Raw genomic sequence first — 21,286 nt, forward strand, 5'->3', positions numbered from 1 at the left:
TACATTGAGAAACGATAGATTGATAAGGGTTATTTTTGTAATTTAAAGATGTAAAGGCATGGACATTTCAACAAAAGGGTATAGGAACCAGAAAGCATTTAACTTCCTCCTCCTCCTCCTCCTTTTCAGACAATAGCTTAGATTACCTGTCACTGCTGTTCTGTTTTCTTCTGCGTCAGGGAGAATAAAATGGCGTCTCCTGTCCTGAATGTGTCTCATCTCTCTCTCTCTCTCTCTCTCTCTCTCTCTCTCTCTCTCTCTCTCTCTCTCTCTCTCTCTCTGCAGTCAGCAGACAAGGAGCGAGCGCTGGAGGAGACCAAGAGCTACACCACGCAGTCTCTGGCCAGCGTGGCCTACCTCATCAACACGCTGGCCAACAACGTGCTGCAGATGCTGGACATCCAGGCCTCGCAGCTGCGCCGCATGGAGAGCTCCGTCAACCACATCTCGCAGGTCTGCTGGAGATGCCAGAGTAGAGCTGTAATCGGCCCTTAAAGGTCCCATGGCATGAAAATGTCACTTTATGAGGTCTTTTAACATTAATATGCGTTCCCCCAGCCTGCCTATGGTCCTAGGGGACCACTAAGGCCTATATAAAAGAGACTTCAGATACAGTATTAGGGGACCACTAAGGCCTATATAAAAGAGACTTCAGATACAGTATTAGGGGACCACTAAGGCCTATATAAAAGAGACTTCAGATACAGTATTAGGGGACCACTAAGGCCTATATAAAAGAGACTTCAGATACAGTATTAGGGGACCACTAAGGTCTATATAAAAGAGACTTCAGATACAGTATTAGGGGACCACTAAGGCCTATATAAAAGAGACTTCAGATACAGTATTAGGGGACCACTAAGGCCTATATAAAAGAGACTTCAGATACAGTATTAGAGGACCACTAAGGCCTATATAAAAGAGACTTCAGATACAGTATTAGAGGACCACTAAGGTCTATATAAAAGAGACTTCAGATACAGTATTAGGGGACCTCTAAGGCCTATATAAAAGATCCTTCAGATACAGTATTAGAGGACCACTAAGGTCTATATAAAAGAGACTTCAGATACAGTATTAGGGGACCACTAAGGCCTATATAAAAGCATCCAAAGAGCACCATGTCATGGGACCTTTAAAAGTTTCGGCCCCAAACAAGGCCCGATCCCGACAAGTACATTTTGATTGACGGCTTTATAGGGCTGTGCTCGACTGAAGAAGTTCTTAGTCGACCAACACTCATTCAATTGTACCGACTAATCGATTAGTTGATTTAATCGACAGATCTGTCGTGCTAAAAGCACCACTTTAATTCTTGTGTTTACCAGAGATGAGCTCGTACGTTTCTTGGAAATAAGTGATTCAGCATGAAAACAGCATCACACATGACTAATGGAGTAAAGAGATCTAAGCTGACTAACACCAAAAACGACCGATTAGTCGACTAATCGACTAAGAGGGAGCGGCCCTACAGCTTTATAAAAACCCGAACCCGTTTACAGCCCGACATTATTGAAATGTGCGCACAAACACACACACACAGCTCTTTTGCCTTTTGTCAAGAATGAGTCAGTTATACATTTTTTTACATACTGATCTCATAAAGTGGCGTATGTATGACACGCCAAATGGCTATAGGCCACTTGGAAGTTGGAACAAAGAAATAAAACAAGTCCTCTGTAACATCGGAACATCTCAGCACTCTGTATAGGCCTAAAGGTTTTCCACACGCACCTCAGACTTTGCTTTTTTTTTTTTTTTTTGCCGTCGCAACCAAAACGTAATCGCCAGAGGCCAGCCTCCGTTTCACCTCCTCAGCATCCATTTTCGCGCTAATCGAAACGCATCACCTGACCGCTCATTTACCGCGCAACCCGCAGCGCCGCGAGCCCGAGCCCGGCCCAGCCCGAGCCCGTGTGAACTGATAGAAATTAAGACCGAACCATGTACGATTATATCGTCCATTGTCACAACCCTAACACACACATACATGCATGCAGACACACACACATACATACATACACACATACATACATACATGCAGACAGACACACACACACACACACACATATACATACATGCAGACACACACACACACACACACAGGCACTCACTTTCCGGAATATTACCCCCTCCCCTGGCTCTGTATTATAATTTATTTTTTACCCACAATGGCACTGAAACACCGTCGTTTACAGACACACTGATGCTGAAAAAATGTAGTAAACTTGGTAAAAATACACTATGTAGAATCTGTCATGCATGAAGGTCTATCATGGACGTTCATAGTGAGAGGCTTTGTGGCTGAAAGGACACAGCATGCCACCATGTATGCATACAGGCTGAGAGGACACAGTATGTAATCATGTATACATACAGGCTGAGAGGACACAGTATGTAATCATGTATACATACAGGCTGAGAGGACACAGTATGTAATCATGTATACATACAGGCTGAGAGGACACAGTATGTAATCATGTATACATACAGGCTGAGAGGACACAGTATGTTATCATGTATACATACAGGCTGAGAGGACACAGTATGTAATCATGTATGCATACAGGCTGAGAGGACACAGTATGTTATCATGTATACATACAGGCTGAGAGGACACAGTATGTAATCATGTATGCATACAGGCTGAGAGGACACAGTATGTAATCATGTATGCATACAGGCTGAGAGGACACAGTATGTAATCATGTATGCATACAGGCTGAGAGGACACAGTATGTTATCATGTATACATACAGGCTGAGAGGACACAGTATGTTATCATGTATGCATACAGGCTGAGAGGACACAGTATGTTATCATGTATACATACAGGCTGAGAGGACACAGTATGTAATCATGTATACATACAGGCTGAGAGGACACAGTATGTTATCATGTATGCATACAGGCTGAGAGGACACAGTATGTAATCATGTATGCATACAGGCTGAGAGGACACAGTATGTAATCATGTATACATACAGGCTGAGAGGACACAGTATGTTATCATGTATGCATACAGGCTGAGAGGACACAGTATGTAATCATGTATACATACAGGCTGAGAGGACACAGTATGTTATCATGTATGCATACAGGCTGAGAGGACACAGTATGTTATCATGTATGCATACAGGCTGAGAGGACACAGTATGTAATCATGTATACATACAGGCTGAGAGGACACAGTATGTTATCATGTATACATACAGGCTGAGAGGACACAGTATGTTATCATGTATACATACAGGCTGAGAGGACACAGTATGTTATCATGTATACATACAGGCTGAGAGGACACAGTATGTAATCATGTATACATACAGGCTGAGAGGACACAGTATGTTATCATGTATACATACAGGCTGAGAGGACACAGTATGTAATCATGTATGCATACAGGCTGAGAGGACACAGTATGTTATCATGTATACATACAGGCTGAGAGGACACAGTATGTAATCATGTATGTATACAGGCTGAGAGGACACAGTATGTTATCATGTATGCATACAGGCTGAGAGGACACAGTATGTAATCATGTATACATACAGGCTGAGAGGACACAGTATGTAATCATGTATACAGTGCCTTGCGAAAGTATTCGGCCCCCTTTAACTTTTCGACCTTTTGCCACATTTCAGGCCTCAAACATAAAGATATAAAACTGTAATTTTTTGTGTAGAATCAACAACAAGTGGGTCCCAATTATGAAGTGGAACGAAATTCATTGGCTATTTCAAACCTTTTTAACAAATAAAAAACTGAAAAAGTGGGCGTGCAAAATTATTCAGCCCCCTTAAGTTAATACTTTGTAGCGCCACCTTTTGCTGTGATTACAGCTGTAAGTCGCTTGGGGTATGTCTCTATCAGTTTTGCACATCGAGAGACTGACATTTTTGCCCATTCCTCCTTGCAAAACAGCTCGAGCTCAGTGAGGTTGGATGGAGAGTGTTTGTGAACAGCAGTTTTCAGTTCTTTCCACAGATTCTCGATTGGATTCAGGTCTGGACTTTGACTTGGCCATTCTAACACCTGGATATGTTTATTTGTGAACCATTCCATTGTAGATTTTGCTTTATGTTTTGGATCATTGTCTTGTTGGAAGACAAATCTCCATCCCAGTCTCAGGTCTTTTGCAGACTCCATCAGGTTTTCTTCCAGAATGGTCCTGTATTTGGCTCCATCCATCTTCCCATCAATTTTAACCATCTTCCCTGTCCCTGCTGAAGAAAAGCAGGCTCAAACCATGATGCTGCCACCACCATGTTTGACAGTGGGGATGGTGTGTTCAGGAGTGATGAGCTGTGTTGCTTTGCCGCAAACATAACGTTTTGCATTGTTGCCAAAAGTTCGATTTTGGTTTCATCTGACCACAGCACCTTCTTCCACATGTTTGGTGTGTCTCCCAGGTGGCTTGTGGCAAACTTTAAACAACACTTTTATGGATATCTTTAAGAAATGGCTTTCTTCTTGCCACTCTTCCATAAAGGCCAGATTTGTGCAGTATACAACTGATTGTTGTCCTATGGACAGAGTCTCCCACCTCAGCTGTAGATCTCTGCAGTTCATCCAGAGTGATCATGGGCCTCTTGGCTGCATCTCTGATCAGTCTTCTCCTTGTATGAGCTGAAAGTTTAGAGGGACCGGGTCTCCGTAGATTTGTAGTGGTCTGATACTCCTTCCATTTCAATATTATCGCGCACAGTGCTCCTTGGGATGTTTAAAGCTTGGAAAATCTTTTTGTATCCAAATCCGGCTTTAAACTTCTCCACAACAGTATCTCGGACCTGCCTGGTGTGTTCCTTGTTCTTCATGATGCTCTCTGCGCTTTACACGGACCTCTGAGACTATCACAGAGCAGGTGCATTTATACGGAGACTTGATTACACACAGCTGGATTCTATTTATCATCATTAGTCATTTAGGTCAACATTGGATCATTCAGAGATCCTCACTGAACTTCTGGAGAGAGTTTGCTGCACTGAAAGTAAAAGGGGCTGAATAATTTTGCACGCCCACTTTTTCAGTTTTTTATTTGTTAAAAAAGTTTGAAATAGCCAATGAATTTCGTTCCACTTCATAATTGGGACCCACTTGTTGTTGATTCTTCACAAAAAATTACAGTTTTATATCTTTATGTTTGAGGCCTGAAATGTGGCAAAAGGTCGAAACGTTCAAGGGGGCCGAATACTTTCGCAAGGCACTGTACATACAGGCTGAGAGGACACAGTATGTTATCATGTATGCATACAGGCTGAGAGGACACAGTATGTAATCATGTATGTATACAGGCTGAGAGGACACAGTATGTTATCATGTATACATACAGGCTGAGAGGACACAGTATGTTATCATGTATACATACAGGCTGAGAGGACACAGTATGTTATCATGTATACATACAGGCTGAGAGGACACAGTATGTAATCATGTATGCATACAGGCTGAGAGGACACAGTATGTAATCATGTATGCATACAGGCTGAGAGGACACAGTATGTAATCATGTATACATACAGGCTGAGAGGACACAGTATGTAATCATGTATACATACAGGCTGAGAGGACACAGTATGTTATCATGTATGCATACAGGCTGAGAGGACACAGTATGTTATCATGTATACATACAGGCTGAGAGGACACAGTATGTAATCATGTATACATACAGGCTGAGAGGACACAGTATGTAATCATGTATGCATACAGGCTGAGAGGACACAGTATGTTATCATGTATGCATACAGGCTGAGAGGACACAGTATGTTATCATGTATGCATACAGGCTGAGAGGACACAGTATGTTATCATGTATACATACAGGCTGAGAGGACACAGTATGTTATCATGTATACATACAGGCTGAGAGGACACAGTATGTAATCATGTATACATACAGGCTGAGAGGACACAGTATGTTATCATGTATACATACAGGCTGAGAGGACACAGTATGTTATCATGTATGCATACAGGCTGAGAGGACACAGTATGTTATCATGTATGCATACAGGCTGAGAGGACACAGTATGTTATCATGTATGCATACAGGCCCATACATGTTCTCCGCTCTGTGGACGCTGCTCTCCTCTCCGGATTCTTCTCCGGAGGATTCGGCGCTCACAGAAATCAACCGAAGAACGCAGCAGCGATGACCCGCAGAGGGGAATTAACGGTGAAAAGTGGACAGAGTGCTGAAACATGTATTCTCTGTTTTCCCCCACGCTGCATTCTGCGTACACGAGAGTTTGATACGTGTATAATAAATGAGTTTCTTCAGGCAGGGATCAACAGCAGTTGTTTGCCCGATTGGCCCGGGGAAAGTCAAACACCACGTCGGGAATGTAAATGTAAAGAAAAGCAGCACGGTGGCTCAGTGGTTAGCTCTGCTGCCTCGCCGCAGAGTTGGATCCCCGGTCCTGGCAGGGCCTTTCTGTGCGGAGTTTGCATGTTGTTTGTTCCTCCGGTTTCCTCCCAACATGAAGACATGCATGCTGGGTAACCAGGACTACAGCCGTCTGGCTAACACTGGCACATTTACAGAAATGTTGATTCAATGTGCATTGTCCTAATCAAATAAATAAATCTTAAGTATAACAGGCCAGTATCAGATATTCTGTCCAATAAACAAGCGGCCGTGTCGATGGCGTGATGTGTGCCGCTAGTGTGAACGCACACCGAGCCAAATGAAAAATGCAACGGCGCCGAACTATAGGTGTGAAAGGGCCCTGAGAGCCTTTCCTCAGATCTAATGACTGTAGTCGGACCTCTTCAGCTTTAAGTTTAAGTTATTTATGTATCATCTGCTCCAGCTTTTCCAACGTTTTAGACACAGATATGTGTTTGGATTTATTATAAGGATCCAAGTTAGCTGACGCGTAGACGACCTGCTAGTCTTCAGACTAAATGTTAAGAGAGTGTGTGTGTGTGGGTGTCTGTGAGAGAGAGTGTGTGTGTGTGTCTGTGAGAGAGTGTGTGTGTGTGTCTGTGAGAGAGAGTGTGTGTGTGTGTCTGTGAGAGTGTGTGTGTGTGTCTGTGAGAGAGTGTGTGTGTGTGTGTGTGAGAGAGTGTGTGTGTGTCTGTGTGAGAGTGTCTGTGTGAGTGTGTGTGTGTCTGTGTGAGAGTGTGTGTGTCTGTGTGAGAGTGTGTCTGTGTGAGAGTGTGTGTGTCTGTGTGAGAGTGTGTCTGTGTGAGAGTGTGTGTGTCTGTGTGAGAGAGAGTGTCTGTGTGAGAGAGAGAGAGGGGGAGTGTGCGCGTGTGTGTCTGTGAGAGAGAAACTCATCTAAAGTGGTTTTATGGAGGTAATGTGGCAGATTATTTTGTCTTGGCTCGATGTAACGTTAATAAGCAACATCTGGATACATCTGCTGGTGACAGCTGTGTTTACAGCCAGTCAAATCAGCGGATTACAGTCTGATTTGGTTCAGCTTTGTAACAACAGTAGCAGTTCATTACGTGAGTTATAATTTAAATCACAGCTTTTGCAAACTGACACACTTTTTCTGTATGTATCTAGGGTCAGGTACCGTTTGGTTTTTTACGATTCCGATGCCGAACCGGTACTTTTAAAACGATTCCGATTCCTAAACCGATTCTTGAAAAATGACATCAGCCTGGTCACACACTGCTGTGGGATGGCATCCCATTCTTCAACCAGCAGTCCTGACCTCTTTGAACACTTGTGGGATCAGTTTTGGGCGTGCTGTTCGCACCAGAGTGACCAAACACGACCACGTTGGCTGACTTGCGACAAATGCTGGTTGGAAGAATGGGGATGCCATCCCACAGCAGTGTGTGACCAGGCTGGTGACCAGCATGAGGAGGAGGTGCCAGGCTGGTGACCAGCATGAGGAGGTGCCAGGCTGGTGACCAGCATGAGGAGGTGCCAGGCTGGTGACCAGCATGAGGAGGTGCCAGGCTGGTGACCAGCATGAGGAGGTGCCAGGCTGGTGACCAGCATGAGGAGGTGGTGCCAGGCTGTCGTGGCTGTGTATGGTTCTTCCACACGCTACTGACAGTCCTGGTTGTGAAATGTATGAATTGTTAAATTGCCAATATGTCTTGTTTCTTCAAACTTCAATCATCCGATCCACCAAACGAGTCAATGGCAGAATATGCTGTTTGGCATTGGCCGAGAAGATCTGGCACATTTTTCATGGGTGCAACCCACATACCCAGCGCTGCTGCTCATCCCACAAATGCATGTTCCTTACCAATGGGGGCACCAACCGCTACGTTTTTCAAAAATATGGTGAGGTTTGATTTTCTCTGTGTCGCCCAGCTCTGGTACCGAGGATCCTTTCTCGCCTGCGCGCCGCTGAATATTCAGTGTAATCAGAAGAAACTCTGCATGCAGAAATAATGAGATGCTTCTCTCTCGGTTCTGTCGGGCCAGGACTGTGATTGCAAGTCATAATTACTGCTTTCAGTTCAGCGAGACGCGGTCACATCTGTTATGTAGGCGGGATGTTTCGTGCTGTGTGCGGCTGCCTCGCTTAAAGAATCACACGGTGATGAGCTTTTTATAATCCGTTTTGCATTTTTATGCAAATGTTTAATGTCTCACTGAAGAACCAAATACTCAAACACCCAGATAGATGAACTTATATATATATATATATATATATATATATCTTACTATATCCGCTTATATTCCTGGGATTTCCCCACTATTATAAGGTTTAGGTGCAGCACCCAAAGTCGTTTTAGGCAGCACCTTAAGCTGAATGAATGTAACTTGAAGACTTTTCTCAGATCTAATGACTGTACTTGGACTTCTTCAACTTTAAGTTTTGTCTTTAAGCTTTTTTGAGTGTTTTTTATTCATGATCCGCTCTTAACTTTTCCAATGTTTCAGACACAGATACGGTGATAATAACGGTCCAAAATGATGTAAAAAAGAGACGCAAAACAACCACAAAGAGATACAACACGACTACAAAGAGACGCCAAATGTATGGGGGAGATTGCATGGTTATTTTTTTTGTAGTTTTTATGGAAAAACGTAACCTAAACCCTCTGCCAAATAAGCGCACCTAAGACCCTGTCCACACGAACACAGGTGTTTTTCAAAACGTGAACGTTTCAGACACAGATATGGAGAAAATGACGTGAAAAAAGAGACGCAAAATGACCCCAGAGGGTGACCAGACGTCCTGAAAATCCAAGCCGTTGTCCTGAATCCCGAATCCTGCCCTAATTGTCCCGAACATTAGAGCAAAGTCTCAAGAGCAGACTCTCGAGTAGTTCTAGTCTGATAGAACATTTAAAAACTGTTCATGGTGACTGAGTCGTCCTGCAGCCAGCTCCCGTTGGCTGCTCATTGGCTGCAACAGAACGTAGGCCCCACGTAGGCGGCTAGGCGCGAAATTTTGATAACGCGCATTTTAGGGTTGGGCATCGAGAACCGATTCCTACTTGGAATCGTTTGAAAAATTACGACAGAAATGTCAGATGTTTCCATCCTCACCGACCTCGTCATAAAACGTGTTTAAATGATCATACGAAGCCTCCACGCTGCTTTCTGATTGGATGACCCATGTGGCTGTGAGACACTGGTGGCTGGTGTTGCCAGATTGGGTGTTTTTTCCGCTACATATGAAGGCCTGTTTACGGTGTGTTTTGGCCTGGAAGGCTCTATAGAAATCTGGCGCCCTATTGGACGAAGTTAAACTGAGAGAGCGTGGCGTTCACAGACACCAGAATGAAGGACTTCACGGTAACGTTCATCAGGCAGTAATACGGTACGTTCACTTCACGTTAACCCGAAAATATGAACGAGTTCATGAACTATCGTTCAATGAACGCCTTCAGGCACAACACTGCATTTAGTCATTATATCCACATTAGAGTTTCGATTCTCTGCCCGAGCCCGGCCCGGCCCGTTATTTTCCGCCACTATCCTCGGGCCGGGCCGGGCCGCGGGCCGGACCCTTGATCAAGCATTTGTGTGTTTTTTAATCATTACTTTAGCCTAATTGGGTGGGGAGAAAGCTATGCCATAATCAGAACTATTATCTATTTAGGCCAAAGTAACAAATGTGTCCAAAAAGTTACACAAGTTGGACTACAGTTACAAAATGCAACATGTGTCATGCTCTGAGTCTCCTCCTCTCGCACGCATCACAGCGGGGCTGCGGGCTGTATTGTGGAGCTTAAGTGCAACATGGAGCTTGAGGATGTAAAGAAAAAAAGAAAAACGGGAGAATTACCTTTGAGAAAGTTTGGAGGAAAGTCGGAGGTATGGAACCATTTTAAACAAGTGGTGGGCAGTGACAACATAGGCTATGTGTCGGCTTTGTCGAGTGCATTAAGTGCGGCCGCTGTTCGCCTATGACAGCTGATAAAACGGAGAAGTGGATGATGAAGAGACACATGAAGCAGGCTCCCCGTGGCAGAAAAGATGATAGTCATCCTTGAACGTCCTCTTTTGTTAGTTCTCCAAGCATAGGCTCCCCCTGAGGGCGAGGCAAGCGGGCAAGCCCTCACAGAGAAATACGTTGAGTTTTTTACGTTTCTTCATTCAGATCCATTTGCGATCCGTTCCATTCTGATTAAACAAACAGCGCAGTTTACATGCTTCGCTCCTGTTGCATTATTCATTAAGATCATTTTAAACAGATTTCTGCAGTTCAAACAACTCTGAATTGTAGTTGAGAACGTTATAACGGCCCACGGATTAAAATAGTGTCAGGTTGAAATCGGGCTCGGGCTCATAATTCCAGTTATTGTGTCGGGCCGGGCTCGGACACAACGTGCACGGGCTCGGGCTGGGTCGGGCTTGATTTTTTGGGCCCGAACGAAGCTCTAATCCACATTACTTATGATTATTCATCAAAAATCTCATTGTGTAAATATTTTGTGAAAGCAACATTACTCAACGCTACAATATCGTTGCGGTATCGATATCGAGGTATTTGGTCAAAAAATATCGTGATATTTGATTTTATCCATATCGCCCAGCCCTAGTTGGCAGGTACCAGGGACTTTTTATCATAATGGAAAAACTAAAAAGGGGCGAGTAGAGTCGAGGCAAGTCGAGCAGGTACCGTGGGATGGAAAAACTCCAAAAATGTACGGGGGAAATTGCATTTTTTAAATTGCAATTCATCCAGAAGATAATCCGCACATTAATGGAGGGTGAATATAATCGTCAGTTGCAGCTCTTAACGCCGAGATGTTGACTGTTTCAGAACTGTCACCTTTCTCATCTCCCTCGTGAGTCTGCAGGCCTGTATATTTAAGTATTAATGCACCACTGAAAAGACAATTAACACTCGTCTTTACCCGAGGCTCGACAAACAGGTTTTCATAAATATTCAAATGCATAACACCCAAAATATCTGCAGAGTGAGAGCACAGAACCAGCGTGAAGTGTGAGGATTAACTCCCTTCTCTCACAGTGAATACATCCAGGGCGTTTGGACTGTTAGTCAGACAAATAAAGACTCCTGAAACTTGTCTTTTTATAGACATTATGATTAGAGAATCTGTATAAGAAGCAGTCGATTTACAGAAATGGAGTGAATAGTTAGTTGCAGCAGATTCTTTTGAACCAAAGCTGGTTTTAAACTTGACTGTTTAGAAAGAATTCGTACCAAAATGTCTTTAATATCTGTCGCTCGTCTGTTAACGGTGAACTTAATGTGCGGTTGTATCGAAGAGAGAAACAAATGTCTAAATGCTGAATGAAATCTCCAGTAGTGATAGACCGATTTGAATCCATATCGGTCGATCCCTAATCTACAGTTTGGAAGCAGCTTGAACATCTTAAAGACGGAGATTTTCCACAACAGACGTCACACTAAAAGAGGGATTCTGTTTTTGCTGTGCAATTAATCAAAATATCACAAAAACAGATTAGGGGCCCCTATCTTGCACCCGGCCCAGTGCAGCGCAAAGCCCGACGCAAGTGTCTTTGATAGTTTAAGACCGACGCAGTTGTCACTTTCCCATCCAGCGCCCACGTCATTGGGCGTGCTGGTCTTACAGGGAGGTGTGTTCAGGTGCATTCTGGGCGTGCTGGTCTTACAGGGAGGTGTGTTCAGGTGCATTCTGGGCGTGCTGGTCTTACAGGGAGGTGTGTTCAGGTGCATTCTGGGCGTGCTGGTCTTACAGGGAGGTGTGTTCAGGTGCATTCTGGGCGTGCTGGTCTTACAGGGAGGTGTGTTCAGGTGCATTCTGGGCGTGCTGGTCTTACAGGGAGGTGTGTTCAGGTGCATTCTGGGCGTGCTGGTCTTACAGGGAGGTGTGTTCAGGTGCATTCTGGGCAGGCTGGTCTTACAGGGAGGTGTGTTCAGGTGCATTCTGGGCGTGCTGGTCTTACAGGGAGGTGTGTTCAGGTGCATTCTGGGCGTGCTGGTCTTACAGGGAGGTGTGTTCAGGTGCATTCTGGGCGTGCTGGTCTTACAAGGAGGTGCATTCTGGGAGTATTGCTATCTTGAGGCAGCGGGAAGAGATCGCTCCATTGACCAACAAAAACCTGGTCTAAAGTCAATAACGCAGCATTTCATTGTTATTTTAACAGAGCATTAGTAAAATGCTCCTAGGCTCGTGCACAGCAGCACGCACACTATGCTTGTTACACACACAGGGACGCACAGCAGCACACACACACACACACACACACACACACAGACACACACACACACACACACACACACACACACACACACACACACACATGCAGAAGATTACTAATAAAAATATTAGGGTGTAAATCCTCCATCATAACAGCAATGCTCCAAGGTCCAAACATCACCTGGCTTTTAAAGGGAATGAGAGCTGCTCTCTGATTGGTTGATTGCATGTTACACCCAAAACACACCTCTGATTAATGAAGACCCTAAGGACAACCCTTTAGGACCAGGCGCCCGGCGCACGGGGCCTTCATCAAAATAGGGCCAAACGTAGCGCTGTAAATGTAACCCTACGTTTGGTTTTTTAAGTGTTTTGAGTTTTGAGCCCAAAGTGATCTCGGTGCACCAGTGCTTTTATCTCCAGTAGAAGAAGTAATCTCTGTTTAAACTAACACGCCCAGACCTCATATCTCATCATCATCCTGGTATACTGGGCATTAGGGGTGGAACGGTACACAGAAGTCACGGTTCGGTTCATACCTCGGTTCAGACATCACGGTTTGGTTCGGTACAATGAAGGCAAATTTTTGTTTTTATCGCGCATGTCTCAGGCTGTACCACCTAGTGTCCTACAGTCTCTCCTCTGAGCTAGCTGCAACAGCCTGAGGTGTAAAAAGTAAGATGGAAACAGTGAACAGTAAGTTAGGGCTGCTCCCTCTTAGTGGATTAGTCGACTAATCGGTTGTTTTGGTCTTAGTCAGCTTAGATCTCTTTACTCCATTAGTCATGTCTGATGCTGTTTTCACGCTGAATGACTTATTTCCAAGACCATACGAGCACATCTCTGGTAAACACAAGAATCAAAGTGGTGCTTTTAGCACGACTCTTTGCGGAGAAACTCAGATTTACAGATCTGTCGATTAAATCAACTAATCGATTAGTCGGTACGATTGAATGAGTGTTAGTCGACTAAGAATTTCTTCAATCGAGCACAGCGCTACAGTAAGTACCCCACGTCATCTCCAGACTCCATCTGGAACTTGTAAAACAAAATAAGCCAATCAGCTAGTAGCCAGTCCCTCCAGAAAAACGCTATTGTGCGATTGCATAATTCAACGCATAATCAGCCAAAGTCCGCATATTCATGCGGTGTCGACTGCATTTTTTTTCAAATTCGCCACACTTTCGCCACATAAATTGCCGATTTCCGCATAAAATATGCGGCGCTTGCATGATTTCATAACCCCCGCATTTTCGTTGCAAAAATGTCACATAATATATCTCAGCAGAAAGTTGAAAAATTTTGTTTACTTCACACAAGAGCAGCCGTTTTCCCCTGTTGCCATGGGAACATTATGAAGTGATGTCATTACGCGACGTGAACATCATCGAAAAGCAGGGTGTTGGAGGTTGATACTCTGAGTCTCTTAAGTTAGTATCCAATCAGAAACTATCTTAATATCTGATGTTTAAGTGCTCCTGCTGTCTATACTATTATATATCTATATATATCTATCTATCTATCTATATAGATAGATAGATAGATATAATAATCTATATTATTAATGATTTTTGAAACTGTCTCTTTTGTATCTTTTATACCCCTCTGTTTAGACTATTACTTTCATTTTTACTTTAATATTATATTATTTGTATATATTTTTGTATCTTATTTGTTTACTTATTGCAATGACTGAATATCTGTAAACTATTTTTGGAAATTAAGTTTAAAAAAAGCAGGCTGTTGGGGGGGGGGAATAACTTTTTCTTCTCTTTTTCATCAAACCGTAGTTTTTGCAAGTTCCCGCAATTTCATCGCATAAAATTGCATAAATATCATACAGAGCATATTCCATCAGCATTTTTTTAAGAAAATGTGCCGCATGATCAAGGTTTTTTTTGCCCACAGTAATCACAAAAAACACTCTCACACACACACACAGAGACACACATACACACACACACACACACACACAGAGACACACATACACACACATACACACACACACACACACACACACACACAGCACACATACACACACACAGAGACACACACAGAGACACACACAGAGACACATATACATAACACACACACACACACACACACAGAGACACACACACACACACACACACAGAGACACACATACACACACACACACAGAGACACACGCAGAGACACACACAGAGACACATACACACACACAGAGACACACACACACACACACACAGACACACATATACACACACAGAGACACACACATACACACACACACACAGAGACACACATACACACAAAGAGACACCCACAGAGACACACATACACACACACACACACAGAGACACACATAAACACACACACATACACACACAGAGACACATATACACACACACAGAGACACACACAGAGACACACACACACACACACACACACAGAGACACACACAGAGACATATACACACACACACACACACACACAGAGATACACACACAGAGACACACGTACACACACACACACAGAGACACACATACACACACACACACACACACACGGAGACACACATACTCACACAGAGACACACACAGAGACACATATACACACAGACACACATACACACACACAGAGACACACACAGAGACACACACACAGACTCATTTTTCTGGAAGGACTGATAAACAGGAGGCAGCGTGGAGACTACCGCTGCGGTTGGTAGTAGCCATGTAAAAAAAAAATGTGATAAATCAAATTACAATTTTAAACCCTTTAAAGCTCTTTTAAATGGACTTTTTTTTCTCTGTCTCTCCTCTTCCCCCCTTTCCCTCTCCTGGTCCTCCTCTCTCTGTCTCTCTCTCTGTCCTCCTCTCTTTCTCTCTGTCCTCTCTCTCTTCTCTCTCTTTTCTCCCTCCTTTCCTCTCTCTCCATCTCTCTCCTCTCTGTCTCTCTCTCTCTCTCTCTGTCCCTCTCTCCCTCTCTCCCCCTCCCCCTTCCCCCCTCTGTCCCCCTTCTGTCTTCTCTTCTCCTCTCTTCCTCCCTTCTCCCTCTCTCTTCCCCTCTCTCTCCCTCTTCCTCTCTCTCTCTCTCTCTCTGTCTCTCTCTCTCTGTCTCTTCTCTCTCTCTCTCTCTCTCTCTCTCTCTCTCTCTTCTTTTTGTCTCTTTCTCTTTCAGACGGTTGAATCACAAGGTGGCGGGATCGGCATCCTGACCCACACAAGAACACGTGCATAAGATCTCCTCCAACAGGAGGACGCTAAAGCCCCTCAACGTGCCAGGACACGGGTATAATTTTTCTACGGGCCATTGGACTCTAACTCCCTGCTGGAACCCTTCCACTTCCTCGATGACCGCACACAGCTCTTTTGCGAGGAACACGAATGTTAAATTGTTAAATAAAATATTTCTACGTTCTCCATAAACAACAACATCAGGGTTAACTTTCCTGTTTCCCCAACCGTGGCAGAAAGAACAGAGACACACACACACACACACACACACACACACACACACACACACACAGACTGACACACACACATGCAGACAAACACACACATATAGACACATACACACACACACACACACAGACTGACACACATACACATGCAGACAAACACACATATAGACACACAGACACAGACACCCACACACACACACACAGACAGACACACAACACACACACACAGACCACTTACACACACACGAACCACAAAACATACACATGTAGACAAACAAAACATACACAGACAGACAGACGGACACATATAGACACAACACACACACACAACACACACACACACAACACAACTGACACAACACACAACACACACACACACACACACACGGACTGACACACATACACATGCAGACAAACACATATATACATAGATAGACAGACATAGATACAATAATACACACACAACACAGACTACACATACACACCACACAACACACACAAACAAACTGAACACATACACATGCAGATAAACACATTAGACATACACAGACAGATAACATAAAAAACATAGAACAAACAACAACACACAACAACAAACAAAAACACAGACGGTACAGACAGATAGATAGATAGAAGACAGACAGACAGACAGACAGACAGACAGACAGACAGACACATACATACATACACACAGACAGACAGACAGACAGACAGACAGACAGACAGACACACACACACGCCGGCTTGACGCACACACACACACACCCACCAGTATAAACTTGAGGCCCCCTAACGTAGGCTACGGAGAGAGCTCTCCACACGACCCTAAATCAGGCTCCAGGGCTGCAGCGGACCTGCAGTTTTCTGGGAGTTTATTCCAGATAATCCACCAAAAACAAAAAGCGCGTGAAAACATAAAGCTGAAAGGTGAAGGGATCTGAACTCACATGTTTGCGTTCATGGAGTTTGTCTCTCTGAATATGAAGAGTATGCATTTGCAGTGATGTAAAATACCGTACTGCTACTGCTATTATTATGAAGTGCAGCTTGACATTTTGTTAATGTCTTTACTGCATCATTTCCCACTGACTCTATCTTTTTCTTTCTGCCTCCATTTCCTCTGTGTCTGTGTCTCTGGGATGTTATTTCTGCCTCGTGTTTTAAAGGGATACGCCACCATTTGTTGAAATAGTTCTTATCACGGTCTCCCCTGGCTGTAGGTAGGTGGGCCAACGCATTTTTTGTCTCACTGCAAGTAATTAGGTTGTTTTTTTGTCTTTTGTTGGCTCACTTTTACTCACAACATGCTAACCGGCAACATAGGATTCCATTCACTACGCTAAGCTAACTAGCGGTGGCGCTGCCGGTGTTGCACCGGACTAAAACGATGCATGCACAAAATATGCGTTGGCCCACCTATCTACAGCTAGGGGAGACCCCACCTACCTACAGCTAGAGGAGACCCCACCTATCTACAGCTAGAGGAGACCCCACCTACCTACAGCGAAAGACCCACCTACTTACAGCTAGAGGAGACCCCACCTATCTACAGCGAGGAGACCCCACCTACCTACAGCTAGAGGAGACCCCACCTTCCCAGCTAGAGGAGACCACACCTATCTACAGCTAGAGGAGACCTCACCTACCTACAGCTAGAGGAGACCCCACCTATCTACAGCTAGAGGAGACCCCACCTACCTACAGCTAGAGGAGACCACCTATTTACAGCTAGAGGAGACCACCTATTTACAGCTAGAGGAGACCACCTATTTACAGCTAGAGGGAGACCCTCACCTATTACTAAGCTAGAGGAGACCCCACCTATCTACAGCTAGAGGAGACCTCACCTATCTACAGCTAGAGGAGACCACCTATCTACAGCTAGAGGAGACCCCACCTATCTACAGCTAGGGGAGACCCCACCTATCTACAGCTAGAGGAGACCCCACCTATCTACAGCTAGAGGAGACCCCACCTATCTACAGCTAGAGGAGACCTCTTCTACCTACAGCTAGAGGAGACCACCTATCTACAGCTAGAGGAGACCCCACCTATCTACAGCTAGAGGAGACCCCACCTATCTACAGCTAGAGGAGACCACCTATCTACAGCTAGAGGAGACCCCACCTATCTACGGCTAGAGGAGACCACCTATCTACAGCTAGAGGAGACCCCACCTACCTACAGCTAGAGGAGACCCCACCTATCTACAGCTAGAGGAGACCTCACCTATCTACAGCTAGAGGAGACCACACCTATCTACAGCTAGAGGAGACCCCACCTACCTACAGCTAGAGGAGACCCCACCTATCTACAGCTAGAGGAGACCACCTATTTACAGCTAGAGGAGACCACCTATTTACAGCTAGAGGAGACCACCTATTTACAGCTAGAGGAGACCACCTATTTACAGCTAGAGGAGACCACCTATTTACAGCTAGAGGAGACCACCTATTTACAGCTAGAGGAGACCTCACCTATCTACAGCTAGAGGAGACCCCACCTATCTACAGCTAGAGGAGACCCCACCTATCTACAGCTAGAGGAGACCACCTATCTACAGCTAGAGGAGACCCCACCTATCTACAGCTAGGGAGACCCCACCTATCTACAGCTAGAGGAGACCCCACCTATCTACAGCTAGAGGGAGACCCCACCTATCTACAGCTAGAGGAGACCCTTCTACCTACAGCTAGAGGAGACCACCTATCTACAGCTAGAGGAGACCCCACCTATCTACAGCTAGAGGAGACCCCACCCATCTACAGCTAGAGGAGACCACCTATCTACAGCTAGAGGAGACCCCACCTATCTACGGCTAGAGGAGACCACCTATCTACAGCTAGAGGAGACCTCACCTATCTACAGCTAGAGGAGACCACACCTATCTACAAGGAGAGGAGACCTCACCTACCTACAGCTAGAGGAGACCCCACCTACTACAGCTAGAGGAGACCCCACCTACCTAACAGCTAGAGGAGACCACCTATTTACAGCCAGAGGAGACCACCCATTTACAGCTAGAGGAGACCACCCATTTACAGCTAGAGGAGACCTCACCTATCTACAGCTAGAGGAGACCCCACCTATCTACAGCTAGAGGAGACCCCACCTATCTACAGCTAGAGGAGACCACCTATCTACAGCTAGAGGGAGACCCCACCTATCTGCAGCTAGGGGAGACCCCACCTATCTACAGCTAGGGAGACCCCACCTATCTACAGCTGAGAGGAGACCCCACCTATCTACAGCTAGAGGAGACCCTTTCTACCTACAGCTAGAGGGAGACCACCCTATCTACAGCTAGGAGACCCACCCATCTACAGCTAGAGGAGACCCCACCTATCTACAGCTAGAGGAGACCACCTATCTACAGCTAGAGGAGACCCCACCTATCTACAGCTAGAGGAGACCACCTCCATCTACAGCTAGAGGAGACCCCACCTATCTACAGCTACAGAGGAGACCCCACCTATCTACAGCTAGAGGAGACCCCCACTATCCATTCCCCAAGAAACCATGTATTGCTAGAGACCTCACCTATCTACAGCTAGAGGAGACCCCACACTCCATTTACAGCTAAGGAGACCCCACCTATCTACAGCTAGAGGAGACCCCACCTATCTACAGCTAGAGGAGACCCCACCTATCTACAGCTAGAGGAGACCCCACCTATCTACAGCTAGAGGAGACCTCACCTATCTACAGCTAGAGGAGACCCCACCTATCTACAGCTAGAGGAGACCCCACCTATCTACAGCTAGAGGAGACCCCACCTATCTACAGCTAGAGGAGACCGTGATGAGCCCTATTTCAACAAACGGTGGCGTATCCCTTTAATGTCGCACCGACACTAACCTCTAGACAACTTCTCTCTCTTCTTCCCCCTCTTCCCATTGCTTTCACTGACGTCTTTAGTGGTTGATGAGGTTCAAGGTAAGGACGCACAACACACCTGTACATAATACAATACCTGGACAATAACACATCTCGTGTGTGTAACTGAGGAAGGACAAAAGCATCGTAAAGGTGCATAAAGACATGCCAGGGACAGACTCATTTGATTCAGTAGAGTGCTAGGTTAAAGGAACAGGCCAACTCATTGAGACTTTCTTATTCAGCGTGTCCCCCAGAGTTAGAGAAGTCCATACACACCCTTCTCATCTCCGTGGGTGTTGTAACCCTGTCTCACGCACCCACTGCTAGCCTAGCTTAGCACGGATCCTGGAGGTAACCGGCTCCATCTAGCCTAGCTTAGCACGGATCCTGGAGGTAAACGGCTCCAACTAGCCTAGCTTAGCACAGATCCTGGAGGTAACCGGCTCCATCTAGCCTTAGCTTAGCACAGATCCTGGAGGTAACCGGCTCCATCTAGCCTTAGCTTAGCACAGATCCTGGAGGTAACCGACTCCATCTAGCCTAGCTTAGCACAGATCCTGGAGGTAACCGGCTCCATCTAGCCTAGCTTAGCACAGATCCTGGAGGTAACCGGCTCCATCTAGCCTAGCTTAGCACAGATCCTGGAGGTAACCGGCTCCATCTAGCCTAGCTTAGCATGGATCCTGGAGGTAACCGGCTCCATCTAGCCTAGCTTAGCACAGATCCTGGAGGTAAACGGCTCCAACTAGCCTAGCTTAGCACAGATCCTGGAGGTAAACGGCTCCAACTAGCCTACTGCTCCCAATAAGTGACAAAATAACTATTTTTCCAACATGTGAAATGTCACTCCGCCCAAGCACTAAAAAGACTTCTAGTTTAGTTCCTGTGTGAAAGAAACAGGGGTGGTGATGGCGCAGTGGATATGACACATGACTTTGGTGTGGGACACCCGGGTTCGATTCCCACTGCGATACATCAACCAATGTGTCCCTGAGCAAGGCACTTAACCCCTAGTTGCTCCAGAGACGTGCGACCTTTGACATATACAGCAATTGTGAGTCACTTTGGATAAAAGCGTCAGCTAAATGACATGTAATGTAGTGTAAAAACAGTTCACCCCTCTACCTGTAGGGCTATTTGTCGTTTTGGTGCGATGTTGGAGATCTGTCTGCCTTCTCTCCGAAATTATAAACTAGACGGGCTACACACAGACACCCCCGCTGGTCACTTAGAGAGACGTGTTTTTGTCTGCAGGTGAACGGCCAGCAGAACATGAAGCTAGGAGGGGGACTGTCCCGGTCCAACCCCCCCACCCAGAAACCACCCAGCCCTCCGAGGGCAGGCAAGGGCATCTTAGGGTATGTACCTAGCTTAGCG

General features: G+C 45.4%; 1 protein-coding gene across 1 annotated transcript in view; it reads left to right on the forward strand.

The window, feature by feature from the left end:
• LOC120569408 (abl interactor 2-like) overlaps nt 1–21,286 on the forward strand; it is a 61,094-nt gene that overhangs the window by 16,045 nt on the left and 23,763 nt on the right. The window contains exons 2-5 of the mRNA XM_039817279.1: nt 286–487; nt 8,288–8,292; nt 19,949–19,966; nt 21,164–21,267. Of these exons, the coding sequence (XP_039673213.1) occupies nt 286–487; nt 8,288–8,292; nt 19,949–19,966; nt 21,164–21,267 (329 nt within the window). The remainder of the gene's footprint in view (nt 1–285; nt 488–8,287; nt 8,293–19,948; nt 19,967–21,163; nt 21,268–21,286) is intronic.

Source organism: Perca fluviatilis, chromosome 12 (assembly GCF_010015445.1).
Source record: "Perca fluviatilis chromosome 12, GENO_Pfluv_1.0, whole genome shotgun sequence".
Lineage (NCBI taxonomy): Eukaryota > Metazoa > Chordata > Actinopteri > Perciformes > Percidae > Perca > Perca fluviatilis.